Consider the following 17,500-nt stretch of genomic DNA (forward strand, 5'->3'; position numbering starts at 1 on the left):
GGCGGTTTGGGGTTCTGGCATGAGGTTGGTCGGTGATGACGGGGTCAGGCTAGATGCGCACGCGGAGCTCTCGAACTCAGAGCGCTGAAGTTGGAACTAAGGTTCGACCGTCAAATCTATATTCTACTACACTGCCCCAAAGATAGGCGAGCGGTTAGGTCCCCCCGCCCCGCAACTTTAGCATTGATCAAACCGCACCAGATATTTCTCTAATGTGTCTCTTGCTGCTTCCGCACTGTTTCAATGAAAAGACTAAAAAGGTGAAAGTCAAGCGTCCACAGAATATAGATTTTTTTTCTTCAAAAGCACTATCTATATTCAGTGGACAATGTTTAACTTTGTTGTCTGTCTGGACACTGCGGCGCTGATCTCTGCACTACTTAATATTGGTTCCTTGTAATGTGGGCGATGCTGCAGTTGCTGGGAATCTCTCCAAGTCTGCGCAAGTGATCTCTAAATGCCCTAAAAATGGAACGTTTTAAATCGTACAGGTAAACCGGCCTGTAAGGAAGTTGAAGCTTCCACTTAATATGTGCTGGATTATTATTTGAATTGGAACCCGCCGCAGGAGGTGATCGATCCGAAACAAGGAGATGTCTTTAAGCTTTTATTGGAGGGATTGGGCCGGTCTTTACACGCAGCTGTGTTCTGGTCAAAACTTGAGCTTTACCTTAAAATGGTCTGGAAATAATTGATTTCCGTTGTGCTCTTCAGGGGGAGCTGAGCGATATGAACAAACATGTCCGATTACAAAAAGCGAGACTCTCGTCAAAGGCTATTCTCACGGCTGAATCCACGTTGTCGGGTGCATCACAGCTGCCTCCCAGGTCCCGGGGGAATAGCCTACTGCATCATAAGCCAAATATTGCAGGTGCCATTGAACCTGCCACTCACTATCCTTTATATTCCCATTTGTAGAAGGGAAGCAATTTATTTGTCGTCACCTCCTGCTGTGTGATATGGAGGCCAGTGCAATGTGTTTCAGATGGGCTGTCTGAGTGAGACAGCGAGGGTATCAGTGATCATCATCAGATCAATGTCACGAGCGCAGCTGTCACAACCACTTTATCTCCGGTCAGAAGTCACATGACAGACTTGAAGAGGTCACCATTGCCAAGCAGTCCCACAGTAATTAAATGTGAAATCATTTTGCTTTTGTACAATGGTTAAATATATTTTCTCTTTTTGTCATTTATTGTAATCCCTGGTTTTGAGTGGAAGGAGATGATAGAACAAATTGAGAATTAATTTTGTCATTTTACTCAACCACTGAACATGCAAAATGGAAAATCTCTCTCTTGCTCTTCCTCTCTCACACACACACACACGCACACGCACACGCACATCAGAGCCCTTTTGAGGTGATTGGGATCGGTGGTGTGGACCCGGCAAAGGGAGTCAGGCCTTAATAGCATCTCATTGATAGAATTTAAATTGGATGTTAAATAAGCATTACTCTGCCTGATTGTCTGGCCAGCCCGGGAAAGTGGGCGAGCAGTCAGGCAGTGTGTGCCCCACTCTCTCAGGGAGATATGTGAAATTGAGGTGAGATTGAATTAAAGCGTGGACAATTAGAGGTGTGCCGGTGGTGTCCCTTACATCCACATCTGTCCGAGAGGCACTGCCTGCTCCCTATACTTATACATATCATCATCATCATCATATCCCGCTTCTCAGTGTGCAGCTCTGCAGGATATAACCTGCCATGGCCATTCCTCTGTGAAATGGAAGATTTGCACTGATTACCTCTCGTTTCTTCCATTTTGTGAAGGGCTGATCTTTCGCTCTCCGTCTTTCATTCACTTCCTTCTCTGTCTCTTTCTCACACACTGACTGCTTAGGAGAAAAGACTGTGTTGTGTTAATAGGGCTCTATTGCTGTCAGTCACTGTTACTGTGGTCTAACAGCTCTCTGGTCTGCGCGTCCAAGTCTGTAAAAATACCGGTCATCTAAACCACTAGACTAGATGATGAAACAGAATGGATGTGAAAGCTGCTTGGAAAGGCAGGCAGGAGAGATACACAGGAGCAGAGCGGCTTTGAATCATATCAGAATTGATTTGGTATCATGTCATCTAGGTAAAGCTGGGAAATACATGGAAATGAGCTATACTGCATTTGTGGGTTTGGGAGAAATCCAGAATAACATATCTGTTCTTCTGTACACACAGAAACATAAATGTGCCAACTGTCTGCAACTGAAAATGGTGATTTGGCTGATGTCGTAGAACAACCATTTCTGGTTCTGCAAATAACCATGTCTGCACTCCTTTGTTTAGATACCTGCATTGTGTTTTTGTTTTTTTCCTTTTTTCCTTTTTAATTGCACAATATAGGCTAGTAGGCAGTGAGCCACCCACCCCCGCACCATTGCTTATATAGGCTAGTAGATTGATTGATTGATTGATTGATTGATTGATTGATTGATTGATTGCTTGATTGATTGATTGATTGATTTTATTCTGGATAAAGAACAACAAAAATCCAAGGGATATACATGTAAAAGTGTGAACACTTATTTCCATTTTCAAGGATAAAAGAACATGAGATATGAACCAACATAAGTTCCAAAAATCATTTCAACATACTCTAACAGCTTACTCAGCAAGAATCCCTTCAGAAGGTTTTTAAAACCATTCAGAGAATTCGCAGACTTAATTTCATTAGGGATCTTGTTCCAGTGTGTTCTACTGTGTGTAGTTTAGTGTAGATATCTTTCCTCCCATGTCTCTGTGCTTGTCTTTCTTGCTGCGAGCGACTGGGATGAGCTCAGCACGGCGCCGCTCATCTTCAGCTCAGCCTGCTACTCCAGAACAAAATGCCATCTAAACTCTCCAGCTGGACCGGGCCCACCTGGATCAGACCTGAACATCCCGTTTGCTTTGATCTCCATGGAAACCTTCCCCCGGCCGTGGCTGGTGTAAAAAGACAGGCTGTTTGTGAGGAAGTTAGGTGCCTTGCTTTCTGTTGTTGTTTTCTCAAGTCTGCTGGCCTCTGAAAGGAGTTGCTTTGTGGCTGATTTACATGTCAAGGCCCCTCAGACCTGTGTTCCCCGCTGCCCAGAGGACCAAGCCTCTTAGACAGCTCTATCTAGAGAAGCTCCCTCCTGCCAGGCCTCTCGTCCCGTCAATCAGTCTTATCCGTGACACAGTGCCTTGCCTTGTGTGTATGTGTGTATTTCTCTCATAAATTAAAACACCTCGGGGACTTGCTCAGTGCAAAGAAAGTAGCCTACTCTCTTCCCTGGGAAAATGCATCCACGCCCCCCCCCCCCCCTTTTCTCCTTTTCTTTTTTTAAGCTCTGTAACCTCTCAGGCCATGTTCACATTACAGGCAAATCCGATTTGCTGCTAAAGTCATTATCTTGATTGGTTTCCCAAATCTGATTTGGGAGTGTGTCCGCACTGCCACAAATCTGATTTGGGTGATCAGCGCGTCCACACTGAAGTCGAAAGCCGATTCGGAACTACCTCCATATGTGGTTTGGGACAAGTGACACAAGTCAGACTTGGAGCGTCCAGACTCATAAAACCAATCTGGATAGAATCATTAATAGGTCATTAAAGTTCACAAATTGGATTTGGCCTCCTAGTCTGAACATGGCCTCATTTACTTCTTATGATTCTCTCCTATATACAGTATGTCTTTCTTTATGCTAATAAGTGCTATTTTGTGCTTTGTAAGAGCTGTTGAATCTTTCGGTCTGAAAGAGCTCCTGATTTAGTGATTTCCCTGTGGGCTCTGATACTGGCTCTTATGGGGTCTTCTGAAAGCACAGGAAGATGTTTATGGATAACCCAACACCCGCTCCACCTTCCACCATCCTGTTGGCTCTCTATCAGCTTTTTGAAACATAGAATTTCCCATTTCTGCTGCTCGTCTTCAAAACTCCCACATGCTCTCCAAAAACGTCTCCTCTCTCATGTTTGCTAATCTTTCTGCGCCTGTTGTGAAATCCAGTCTATCCCTTCGCCTCTCACTTCTACATTTTGCCTCAGCAGTCTCTCCTTCTCACCACCTCCATCTCTCTTTGTTCTCTCCATGCGTAGGGCAAGCATTGTGCAGAAGAGGATCATCTATTTCCAGGACGAAGGCTCACTCGCCAAGCGAATGTGCGAGAAAGGTAGGGCTTCTATTATTGACATGGAATACATCATATACAATGAATTTGCCATTCCATCCATCTCCCCTGCTGGTATCCTATTTTTCCTCCCACTGATTGGCTCTTTCTTGTCTTTCCTCTTTTACTCTAGCTTCTGTTGGTTCTTGATTTGGATGCAGGGACATCATCGTCTGTGCCGTTGTGCCGTGGCATGTGAATGATGATCGTAAATGAGTGCGACCCCCTATAGCGCTGTGCATGACATTTGGATACCACGCTGAGCAACAGATCAAAACAGCTGTTCTGCACTTCCTCCCCTTTCCTCCCTCGCTCTCCCGTTTCCCTTTAACCAGCCGTCACCACTGTAACACGTAGCTGGGCCCAGGCACTCACCTGCTCCTTTACACTAATGAGCGGTTTCTGCTCTGTATGTTTCTGCCTATCTCTCTTTTTCACGCCTCTCTGTCTCTCCCCCTCCCCCTGTTTCTGTTGGGTGTACAGAGTCTCTGTATGGCGAGATGACAGAAAAGCCTCCGCTCGAGTGTTGCGCCTGTGGAACAGCCAAGTACAGAGTCACCTTCTACGGGAACTGGTCAGAGAAGATCCATCCCAAAGACTACCCGCGTAAGCACAACCCGCTCTCCTCTTCCTTCACGTCACCTCAGCCCGTATCTACGCATTTGATCTCAATCATAGCACTGTAGCCTCAAACGCTATAGCCAGGGTGCGTTTCCCACATGTGGGCGGTGAGTTGCTACGATGTCTATATAACCTTGAGCCTGACTCTCGTGGTGTGAATAGAGTTTGGGATTACCAGCGGCTCTCCTCTCCGAATCGAGCTCTCGCTGCTCAGATCAATAAACTGATTAGAGTGGAGTAAGATAAAGCCACAGATCCCGGACGAGCCCTAATTTACTGGCTTACGGGGAGAGAGTGGTTGATGTGTGAGTCACTCTCACACTCTCACACACACACACACACACACACACACACACAAACACACAGCTCACGGATAGATCCACTTAAAAGAAGATAGGGGTTGGCTGCATGGTTACTGTTTCCATTCCGACTCTTAGGAAACGGCATTTGGATTTCTTCTCGCCGATGCAGCAGCACAAAGTCCTATCCTAGGTAACCTTTAGCTGCCTTTAGCTATAATATTGAACACTGCCTATTGTATAATACAATACTGATCACTGACTAGTCAGCACATGCTAACCTGTCTCTATTTGAGTTTGTGTTTTCATGATGCTCGCCAGTCAAAACCCAATGAAAGTGTTCCTAAATAATTAAGCTTACTTCGCAATGGCCATTATAGCAGTTTGTCATCATTTGATATTTAGCCTGAGATACAGTATGCCACTATGTCACATGTCATCCTTCTATTTTTACTAGATGTCCTTCAACCAGAGGGATGGAGCACCAGTGTGGTGACACACATTCTGAGACCAGAAGGTCACTATATAAAACAGGCCAACGGGATTTATTTATTTATTTTTGACTGCCGACATGATAACCTTGACAGTTCTATTTTCTTCCTCCCTCACGTCCCCATTGTAAGTCGTGCAGCACAGTATGGCCATTCACCCCAAGAGATAGCAGCCCTCTCGGACAGAGGGGACATACATTTAGTTAATGAGAGAGGGAGAGAGAAACAACTCTTTATTGACCAAATAAAGCAGTGCCCGGTCACAGCCAATTTCCTCTTAATTAAGGCAAGCAGTACATTGACGTACAGGCTGAAAACATACACAACAAAACAAAAGCCAAGAAAACAAAGCAAAACCAAAGGAACAAAGACAAACAAGCTGCAGTCACCTTCCATCTCCTGTCTGCTTAGCCTAGCATAGCATGCCTGCAAAATGCAACCCTTTGCCCCTGACAATACATGAAGCTGTTTTGTAAGTATTATTATGTTCGCAAGCACAAGACCTCTCATTGCGTTGTAGTGGGGAAAATCCAATTTTATCCGAGCTATAACAACATTGATAAACACTTCAAATACACGAGTTTGGCCTGATTCCACCAGTAGTTTCCTACTCATAAAATGGACATTGACAAAGGCCATTGACCTCAACTCGACAACTGACATTTTTTATTCTCCTTATTTTGTGTTGTCATGACGTTCTCTGTTCTTTCTTCTTTTTTTTTTACAGACATCTGAATCAGAAGGGAATATGCAGAGGATCAAATAAAGTCCATAAAACAGCTCTATTAATCTCTATGTGTGGACAAAAAGCACTGAATGCTAACATTGGGATTCATTCACAGCTATACCATGTAAAAAATCTCCATCGCACGTCACCTGTCCACATAGTTACCCAACTCATCTGTCAAGCATCCCTCCCTCTGTACTTCTCCACCTGCTGCACAGCAGACCTTGTTGACCTGGGCCCTGTAAAGCAGGTACTGTCATTTGTAGCTGCCCTCCTCCCTGTGTGGTGAGGGAGGCCGAAGGTGCCAGTCTCCATATTCTAAACTGACCCGTGTGAAATGGTGGCAGGTCTTTAACAGACGTTGCTCCTATCAGCACAAACCCTGTCACTGCTGTCCACCTTCCCTCCCCCTGCGTCATAGAGACACTTCTGGACAAACAGGAGATGGAAGGCAGCCACCCTTACTGACCAGAGTAGATTGGTGCCCGGTGCTATACCCACCTCAGAAAAGGTCAACTAATGCTGTCTGAACCTTAGCCAAAAGTCCGGATGATGCATCTAAAAACGCAAACTGCAGCCATACTGTAGTGCTGAAGCTATCAAATTATTGGCAGTGTTAGTTTGGCCGCCCAGGTCAGAAACTTACAAAAACTTTCAGAAATATGTTTCACCACACAACAGTGGAAGAAAATGGCCACTCACAAATAAACAAAAAATAAAACAACACTATCCTTAAAAAACAAACAACTAATGGGGGGAAGATGAACTTATTGGTGATAGAGTCCTCAAATGTCCACAAAGAGTGCTTTACTGTAAACATAACGATAACTTCAGTGCCGAAACCAAACACATTGAGATTGTTCAAATTCCTTTTCCCTGTCTACTGATATCAGACTAAACTCATTCCACCTACCATACAGATGTCCAAAACAACTGAAATCAAGCCGAGGTTATCCATAATGGACGTGCTGGGAACACAGTAGGAGTGAAGCGTGTCTGACCTGCACCATCACTTCCTTCGGCTTGTTTCCTAACAGGGCCACAGGCCTCTTGATGTTGATCTCCAGCAGATCTCCCATTCTGGACCGCCCTCCCTCCCGCGGCTCAACAGTAGCAACACTCCAGTCAGACTATCATTGAGATGCCCCAAAATAACTCGTAAAAGTCAACAGAGAGCACTTCCATACTAACCAGATGCTGCCAGAGGGGACTGTTGTGGTGTGATCGCAAATCCAGCTGCCTCGCAAGGTTACTGTACTTCCATAGCAGGTGCACGGCTGAAAATGGAGGCTCAAGCCTGGCTTTAGTTTCTGCTGTCACCCGTGATGGACTAGATAGTGCCACTCCTGCATCCTCCATATGCTCACAGGTCTAGAGCTCTGAATAGAAGTCCCTCATGTCACTTGGGCACGCAAGCCCTTGGCCTGGCTGTACCAGAGAGACAGAGGGAGAGAGAGAGAGAGAGAGAGAGAGAGACAGAGATTGGCCTGTACCAGAGAGAAAGAGAGAAAGAGAGAGAGAGAGGGAGGGAGGGAGAGAGAGATTGGCCTGTACCAGAAAGATAGAGAGAGTAAGGGGGAGGGAGCAAGAGAGAGAGAGAGAGAGAGAGAATGAATGGGCAACAACAGAATTTATTTTTAAATATTTAAGGGTGAATCCTTTAAAATCTAGATTTACTCATTTTAAGTGGTGGTTATCACCCTTGCATTATTAAATTAAATTAGACTGCAGCCCAGTCTAAAAGTGATTGATTGCACTGGTATGCACACACCCTGTACCCGTGAATTGCAAAAGGAAATGATATATGAGAGGAATAAATTGAGCTGCTATAGACTGGTCAGATATAGCCTCCATTCACATAACAAAGACTTTCATATAGTCTGTAGCACTGCCTGGGGTAGGAGTTTGGAGTTTTGGAAGGTAGTGGGGAAAGGGCATTGCATGTTTCTTCATGTAGTTCAAAACTCTGGTTGATATTTCCTGCCTGATTGTTCTAATATAGACGTGCTCAGAGAACTGTAGTGAGGCTCGAGGATTCAAATGAATGAGAGAAAAACACAATTAGTGGTAATGAGTGAAGAATGTAATTAATGAGGCAACAAAACTTACAAGAGAAGAATCATAGTCTTATACTGCTAGAATGCATCTGGGAAACTAACAGGTCAGGTGTTTCCAACTGAAGGGGCTGTTTTGTTGTCTAACCTCACCAGGTCGGGCTAATCACTGGTCAGCCATCATTGGAGCGTCCCACTCTAGGAGCTATGTGCTGTGGGAGTACGGTGGCTTCTCCAGCGACGGGGTGAAGCAGGTGGCTGAACTGGGCTCCCCGGTCAAAATGGAGGAGGAGATCAGGCAGAAGGTAAGATTCACCAGCAATTCACCAGAGAACAGAAAAATAATACATTTTAAACATTACAATATGTATGCATTTTTACCACTAAGATATGCATATTACTCATATGTCTATGAGTATTTTGTCAAATGCAAGATTTTTATTGATAAAAAGTTAAGCTTTTTGCTGTCTGGGAATTTTCTACCTCCACTAGGATTGGAAAGATACATGTAGGAGCTGCATATCACTGGTGTAGATCTTAGCCCTGACCACGCCTGTGAATAATTCCACATGTAAGCTTAGCCCATTTCACCTTTGCGCCCCCACAAACTGCTACTGTAGATGCGCGCTGTGGAGGCTAGCAAAGCGACTTGGGCACGCCTCCAGATGCACTGACGCCTGGCACCAATTGCCCAGTGCCACCATTGCGCCGAAATTCAGAAGATATGGGCCATGGTGTGCTTTCAACCATCTATCCTTTTCTTAGCTTGCCACTACATGCACATTTACCAACACGCAGGATTGGATATAACCATCTCTTGGATGTTAAAAGAAAAGGGAATCAAAAAGTTATCAAGTGGTGTTTTATTGAATCAGGTTCAGCAATAACAACAGGCTAGGATGATGGCAGCAATGACATGGCTGACCCTGCTGCTGGCCCACTCAGCAATCTCACAAACCTATTAGGAGGATATGGGTGGGTCAGGGTTGGGGTTCTGTTAGGAGTATGTGGGTGGGTCAGGTCAGGGTTAGGGTTCCGATCTGGCTCACAACATTTGCATACCATAGCAGACTGGAGTATTGGCCTTGGCGGAGGAGGTATGCGCACTCCGAGTGCACCTCTAGTTTAGTTATGAGATGGATTTCCTTATTACTATGTACAGTACTAGCAATCTCGCATCGCAAAGAAAATGTACAATGTGCAGTAATGACCCCACCGACAGGATATTCAGGAGGTGATCTGTTGGAAGTGGCTGTTACTTTTCTGTCCTCTCAATTAATAATTGTGATTTGAAATGAGCTTCAGTTATGTCTCCCTTACTGCGCTCAAGGGAAATATCCTTCAGTCTCACGTCCAAACTGTTGTTCACACCATTCACCTTTCGCACATATATTTTCTATATTCCACAACTTGGGGCTACTTCTCACGCCCCGTCTCTTTAGGCCTCTTCTTCTCTCTCTTCTTCCACAAATAGCCTGGTATCTTTCTTCTCTGCTCCTTGTCCATGACTGTCTCTCTCAGTCTTAAAATAACCAGTGCTGGCTGAGCAGATGGTCCTGCAGAGTGCTTATTGTTGGCTAATATTGAAGACCTGGAGTCACAGCAGATAATGAGAGCACAGTGTGTGAGCGCTGGGGTCTCTGCCTCACTGCTACCTTCTTACTGCTATCACTGCACATTACCGTGTTATTACTGCACGTCTTACATATTATTACTGTACATGCCTTATAGCTTTTGCACACCAAGTCCGTATTTTCGTCCGAAATTGACGCACTGGAAAAAAAAAGAATACGACCTCATTTGTGTCAATCATCATTGACACACCGAGTCCGACAATTACGTCCGTCATTTAAGTTTTCGGACGAGGTTCGATTTTCTGCGTTTTTCGCATCAGTCAATAGATTTTTGCGAGCTGGGACCCATCTGTGTTTTCAGATGACGGATTAAAAAACATGCATACTAAAACAATCGGACTGTGTGTGCAAAGACCTTTACTGTATTATTCTTATGTCTGTGACTGGATCAACTGCATCTGCTCTAATCCTATAGGTGAGGTTAATCTTAATCTAACTAATTTAAATTTAGGTGTACTGAAAATATCCATTCCATAAGTATTCTTCATTGTGACTGTGTTTACAGTGTACAATGTCTTTATTTCACCAGCACCTGTACGGTTATCCAGCGATTACGCTACAGCTTGAGTGAAGAGCAGCATACATCTGCTCTCAATAGGTGCAGATAATTGCATCATTTTGAATCTACAGTACAGTAGATCTATATACTATGTGTCCTATATGTATAATCTACAGTAGCCTATATAGTCCTGCTCAGGTCAACGAGCAGAACTGGATGATTAGAGTGCAGCCGACTGTGCTTGTTGAGAACGGCTGCTCGATAGTCAAGTGGGATTGTGAAGTGGGCTGACACATGAACCCAGGGTGATGATTACACAGACGATCAATATGAACCTTGATTGGCCTGCTGCTGGTAACCAAGCTGCTATTATTATTCATTGCCTGAAAACAGATCCATCAACCCTTTTCTGCAATTTTCTATACATGGCTGTGTGTGTGTGTGTGTGTGTGTGTGTGTGTGTGTGTGTGTGTGTGTGTGTGTGTGTGTGTGTGTGTGTGTGTGTGTGTGTGTGTGTGTGTGTGTGTGTGTGTGTGTGTGTGTGTGTGTGTGCGCACACGTCCGTGTGTGCGTGTGTAAAACACAATCTCATAAATAATTGTGAAATAGCAAACATCCACAGCACACAAAGTTTTAGTTTCACAATAATGGCTCTAAGATTGTTGAATGTCGACAGTCCAGGTAGTGTAGCGGTAGAGTTCCTGCCTACCAACACGAGGGTTGCATGTCCACGCCCCTGTGTAACCTACGGCTTGGTCGGGCGTCCATACTGGCACGATTGGCTGTGTCTGCGTGTGGGAACCCGCGGATTTAGGGTATGTGTCCTGGTCGCTGCACTAGCGCCTCCTCTGGTCGGTCGGGGCGCCTGTTCGGGGCGGAAGGGAACCGGTGGGAATAGTGTGATCCTCCCACATGCTACATCCTGTCGGTGAAGCTCCCCACTGTCAGGTGACAAGAAGCGGCTAGCAATTGCGCATGTGACGGAGGAAGCATGGTGCTAGTCTACGGCTCTCCCCAGATTGGCAGAGTGGGTGGAACAGCGACGGGGGCAGAAGGGGGAAAATTGGCCAAAGTACAGAAAATGGGGAACACATTTGGGACTCAAACCAGCTCTCTTGCGACGCAGGAGTTGCAAGGCGAGGACACTACCATGGGGTTCTGACTCCCAACAAAACAAGATGGCGACGGTCAAATGCCAAACGTGAGGCTTCAAAACAGGAGTCCACAAACCAATGGGTGACGTCCCGGTGGTAGTATGTCCATATACACAAGTCATGATCCCTCACAAGCAGGGGCGTTTCTACGGGCGGGCCCAGGTAGGCACAGGCCCGCCCACTTCTTGCCCTGGCCCATCAAAAAATAATAATAATAATAATAATAATTAATTGGTTGTTTTCTAGAGGCAAACTTGCTGCTGCCTTGCTAGCTAATAATTTTGTATCTTAAAAACGCAGGGCACATCATCTCCAGAGTCTAATGCATGACGACTTCATGACATCCAGAAATTTCGTGCAAAATTCCTAGATGTTATGGATTGTCTGTGCCCCACCAATTTTATCCAGGCCCACCCATAATTGAATTTCTGCCTACGCCACTGCTCACAAGACAGGGGCTTCCTATGGCTGACCTTCCTGACATACCTTTTTTTCTTGCCTGAAGCAACTACTGCACTCCCGCAGGCTTTCATTGCATCCACTTTCATACAACTTCATCCTACTGTACATGAACACACAGAGAGTCTCTCCTTGCCCTTGAGGTGTGCGAGCCGCTGGGTTGAAGGAGCCTCCCTCTTCTGAGCACTGGAGCGCTTCTTGGTAAATGCTGACACAAACAGAAAAACTGATTTGCTTTTGTGTCAGGTGGGGCGTCGGGGGGAGCAACTAGCGATGAATGCAAAATTGATATTCATAGCCAGCCTCGATTCCAGCCAAGGGGTTCACTGATCTTATAGTGTTCATACAAAGTTTCATTTGCAGAGCCAAGCAGGCATGCAGACCACACACACACACACACACACACACACACACACACACACACACACACACACACACACACACACACACACACACACACACACTCATGCACACACACACTCATGCACACACACACACACACACGCACACACACACACACACACACACACACACACACACACACACACACACACACACACACACACACACACACACACACACACACATACACACACACACACACACACTCATGCACACACACACTCATGCACACACACACACACACACACACACGCACACACACACACACACACACACACACACACACACACTCATGCACACACACACTCATGCACACACACACACACACACACACACACACGCACACACACACACACACACACACACACACACACACACACACACACGCACATGTCAATGCAGAGTGTGATGGCTTTATTTTCCATCTGAGTTTGTCGCCCTTGGGGGAGCAGGGACAAGGCTGTTGCCACTCATCATCATCAGCTGTCTGGTGGAAAACTCTTTACACAGGTCTGTCTCCTGGGAACTGAAACATCTTCAGAGTAGCCGGAAAATGTTAAAGCCCAGCGTTCAAACCCAAGATAACATACAAGTAGGGATGCATTTTCTTTTTATCAATTTCCTTAATCGATTAATTGGTCATGTTAACGATCAATTAATCGATTAATCATTACAGTATATATAAAAAAAACAGCTTTTGACATACAAAATAAAAAATACAAAGTCTTTAGGCTTACTCAACAAGTTAATCAACCAACTAAACTTCCTGCATTAGCTGTCATTGTGCTTGTGGACGTGACGGATTTCAACATTGTATTACAATGTTTACAATGAATAACTGTTGTTTTGGGGTGTAATTCTCTAGCTATCTTGTCTTTCTTCTTCCTATGTATGAGCAGTGAAAGTTAAATTTCGCCCTTGTGATGTTAAATCATTTCAGCAAAGAAAATATAAATGAGAAAATAACACATAGCCTACATTGTTGATCAATCGGTAACATATAGTTTGATCATTCAAATTCTTAATGGCGATTAATCAATTGTCGATGAATCATTATCATCCCTACATACAAGAGTGTCTTCTTTCGATTTGGTTTTCATTAAAAGGAGTGAAGATGTGACACGCACGCTTTGCCCTGATTCACATACACTTTGGAAGCAACTGCTCGCTCCTGCCAGAGCAAACTAGTATGAGAGTGGCATCAGCGGAGGACCAAAATGCGTGACTCAGTAGCCAATGAATAGCCAGGAAGGAGCCACGCGCTACTTTTGAATGCTAAAATAACGCTGATAGTGTACAATTTGATTCTTTAAACAAAGTACATCACAAACTGTCCATTTTGCTGCAACTCGACAGCGCTGCTTAATCCAGAACCTTACTTCCGGGAACTCTTGAGAGTAATAAAACTGGTCCATTGGAGTGAACGGAGATGTCGCAACTCTTCTATATAAATGGCTCTGGCTCCTGCTAGGCCTGTTCATATCAGCCCCTCCCATGTGGCCCGCTGGTCATGAAAAATATGATTGCATGTAAGAGCCCTCTCAAACAGAGCCTTCACCCACACAGTGGAAGCACCTCTTCACCCCACACAAACAGTCAATCATGACACCATGATGCCACTCATCACATTCAAACGCTCTGTTTAAGAAGATAAGCGTGGCCATCGTTAGCCTTTTACGAATTCATGCATCCAAATGAGCAGCAGAAGATGGCAAGGCACAGTGGATGAGAGGACACTTTGATTAGATGCACAATGTCTTGTCACCAGAGATGGAGATCAACTTTTGTCATATATATATATATATATATAATATATATATATACCGGTATATGTAAACAGGTCAATGGGCCACTTCCAAAAGGACTAACCCAATGAGTGAGCTGGAGCACACGAAGTCACTTAAATAAATTTAATAAAGGTACAAAACTGACGTTTCGACGCGCACTGCGTCTTCTTCAGGTTTTTTTGACTCTGAAGAAGACGCAGTGCGCGTCGAAACGTCAGTTTTGTACCTTTATTAAATTTATTTAAGTGACTTCGTGTGCTCCAGCTCACTCATTGGGTTAGTCCTTTTGGAAGTGGCCCATTGACCTGTTTACATTGTTTTGTCCTGTTCTGAGAGCACCGACCTCCCTCTGTGGAGGGGTTGAAGCGCAGGAGATTCCTTCTACAATATATATATATATATATATATATATATATATATATATATATATATATATATATAATGTATTTATGTATGTATTTATGTATTTATTTACGTATTTATGTATGTATTTATTTACGTATTTATGTATGTATTCATTTATTTATATATTTATATATCAGATGTGTGTTGGGGTTTAAGGCACAGGGCAGTTTGGCTATAGGTGAGCTATAGAATGTAATGAGGTGTCCAGGTTTCACACATCGCCTCCCGAGGCTGTAAACAAGTGTCCATTCTATTCCATTTGCCAATTACAAATACTCTTATCTGAGGATTTGGCAGTGCAGAGATGCAGCCTGGATACATTGCAATCGCTCCTTTCCCGCCGGAGGTGATTTGTATATGTGTTCAGCCATTACAGAAGCTCAGCGTGTCACTAATGAGAAGTTTAATGAGACTTTGGCCATGGACCAGCGAGCAAGGCCAAGGCCTCGGACGGATTATGAAATCTCCCATTTCCTCTCACAACATGGGCTGATTTCCATTACTGCCAGTGTGGACGCTTACAGCACACTGTACTGTGGCTCCACAGCTGTGCCGCTGAGCGCTATAGCTAACAAGGCGACTCCAGGCTGGAGCCAAAAGGAGATGGAACACATTAACATCAGGGAATAGAGATCATTGTCACGTGGCACAGCCGTGCTCCTCACTTCTTTGTGTGGCATCTTAGAGTTAAGTTATCCTTTATTTATCCCCGTGGGGAAATTCATCCTCTGCATTTGACCCATCCTCTACTAGGAACCTTCCTAGAACTAGGAGCAGTGGGCAGCCGCAGTGCAGCGCCCGGGGACCAACTCCAGTTCTTTTGCCATTTCCTTGGTCAGGGGCACTGACAGGAGTATTAACCCTAACATACATGTCTTTGATGGTGGGGAGGAAACCGGAGCACCCGGAGAAACCCCACACAAACACGGGGAGAACATGCAAAATCCACACAGAAAGGACCTGGGACGGACCGGGGTTCTAACCCGGGACCTTCTTGCTGTGAGGCAGCAGTGCTAACCACTGAGCCACCGTGCCGTCTAGTGGTGCCTGGCTTTATAGGCGACAGAGTTTGTGGATTGGCTTGGAGACTCCAGGATAACCCCTGGATCCCCATGGAATACAAGAAATGTAGTGCTGGGTTATTTGGTGATGTTACAGAGTGCCTTGTTGCTCTTCCACGGCTGCATAGAGCATTGTAGCCTACATGGAAATTAATATTGTGGCTAGAGTAGAAATGGTCACGTTCTACATTGCATGATGGGCAAAATGATCGCAGTTTAGGTGTTATGGAATGCAATGGGCGGCTTGTCTCCCTTTTTGCAGCATACTGTATATGATTACTATTACTGTGCTGCTGTTAATCTCTCTCTCTCTCTCTCTCTCTCTCTCTCTCTCTCTCCCTCTCTCTCTCTCCTCGTCTGTGCACCCGAGAAGGATTTGGATTATAATTGTACACTAATGAGTTGTGGTGAGAGTGCGTCTAGATGGAGAAGCTACAGCAAGGTGTGCCATCTGTAAGTGGCACGTAGAGTAATGAGGACCGTGGCGTGGGTGGAGAATTGTAGATTTTCACATTTGCATAACGTGTGTGTGTGTGTGTGTGTGTGTGACTCTGCATGTATGTAAACCCCGACTTGCCTCCCTGTTTCACTGCACACATCAGTGAAAGCTCTCGTCCTCACATGTCTTTTTAGTCCCGCCCCTGTGGAGGTACAGACCAGTCACAGAAACCTCACAGGAGCCCTGTTTGTTACGGTGCCGCAAGTCTTTCACAGATGCCAAGGCAGACGTTCATCGTATTGCTCAGTTTGTTATTGTACGAGAGATTGCCATGAGAGGGGGGGGGGGGATGAAGCGGAGTTATTTTTAAGTGAATAGTGGCTGACAAAACCACACAGAACACAGACTGTGCGGATTACTTTGCGTGTTGTTTCTTCTGACTGAGGCCTGCATCCCAAAGCACTTTGAGACATACAGTACAGTAGCTGAGGTTCCTTCTTGCCATTGTGGAACCTACCTACCACACACTGCTCTGAAGTGTCTCATGCAATCACGCATGCACGCACACATGCACGCACTCACTCACACACACACACACACACACACACACACACACACACACACACACACACACACACACACACACACTTACATAAGTACAGTTGGAGGGGGAACTATGAAAATAGTAAGTTTCCATCTAATGGTTGACATATTGATGATGACCACCTGCTCTTCGTCATCTCCTCTCTGCACCCGCCTATGTATGTGTATGTGGCCGACAGATTAGGATGGGCTTAATGTATTGGCTTATTAAAGAGAGCCCGCTTGCTCCCTTCCTTCCTTGCATCATTAAGTTTTATAATGTCTTTTTGAGATCCAAGCTCCCATCAAACAGCATGCGGAGATCAAACCGCTCCTCACCTCGACTTCATTCAGAATGCCAGATCCAACCGACACATTTATATCCTCCACCATTTTAATTCCTTGGCCGACTCATCAGCCTCTGCTTGGCTTTGTAAGAGGATCACAAGCGGCTCCACGCCAAGTGTGTAGGTACAAGTATGATTCATGAGTGGAACCTCTGCCTTTTATCTTCCATGCAGGCCTTTCTACTTTTAGATTCCACAGAAAATAGTCGAATGACGTCGCCGTGTTCTAATGACATCACCATTCTAAAGACAGACAGCGTTTCTAATGACAACAGAAAATAACTCAATAGAACAATGATTTCTCAATATATCATTACTCTTTACTTGCTGAACAGTTGATGTTGATACTATTTGTAATTGATTTGTTTGTGAGGCTGTGTGTTGTGTAAATGTGTTAGTGAGATGAGTCACACAGGTACG

The 17,500-nt window shown here is 44.9% G+C and overlaps 1 protein-coding gene across 1 annotated transcript in view; it reads left to right on the forward strand.

The window, feature by feature from the left end:
* spon1a (spondin 1a) overlaps window positions 1–17,500 on the forward strand; it is a gene marked incomplete at both ends in the record, with an annotated part of 82,857 nt that overhangs the window by 14,939 nt on the left and 50,418 nt on the right. Inside the window, 3 exons of the mRNA XM_083650635.1 lie at window positions 4,049–4,122; window positions 4,603–4,725; window positions 8,468–8,616. Of these exons, the coding sequence (XP_083506761.1) occupies window positions 4,049–4,122; window positions 4,603–4,725; window positions 8,468–8,616 (346 nt within the window). The remainder of the gene's footprint in view (window positions 1–4,048; window positions 4,123–4,602; window positions 4,726–8,467; window positions 8,617–17,500) is intronic.

This window comes from Poromitra crassiceps (genome assembly GCF_964638095.1).
Source record: "Poromitra crassiceps genome assembly, chromosome: 14".
NCBI classification, from domain to species: Eukaryota; Metazoa; Chordata; class Actinopteri; order Beryciformes; family Melamphaidae; genus Poromitra; species Poromitra crassiceps.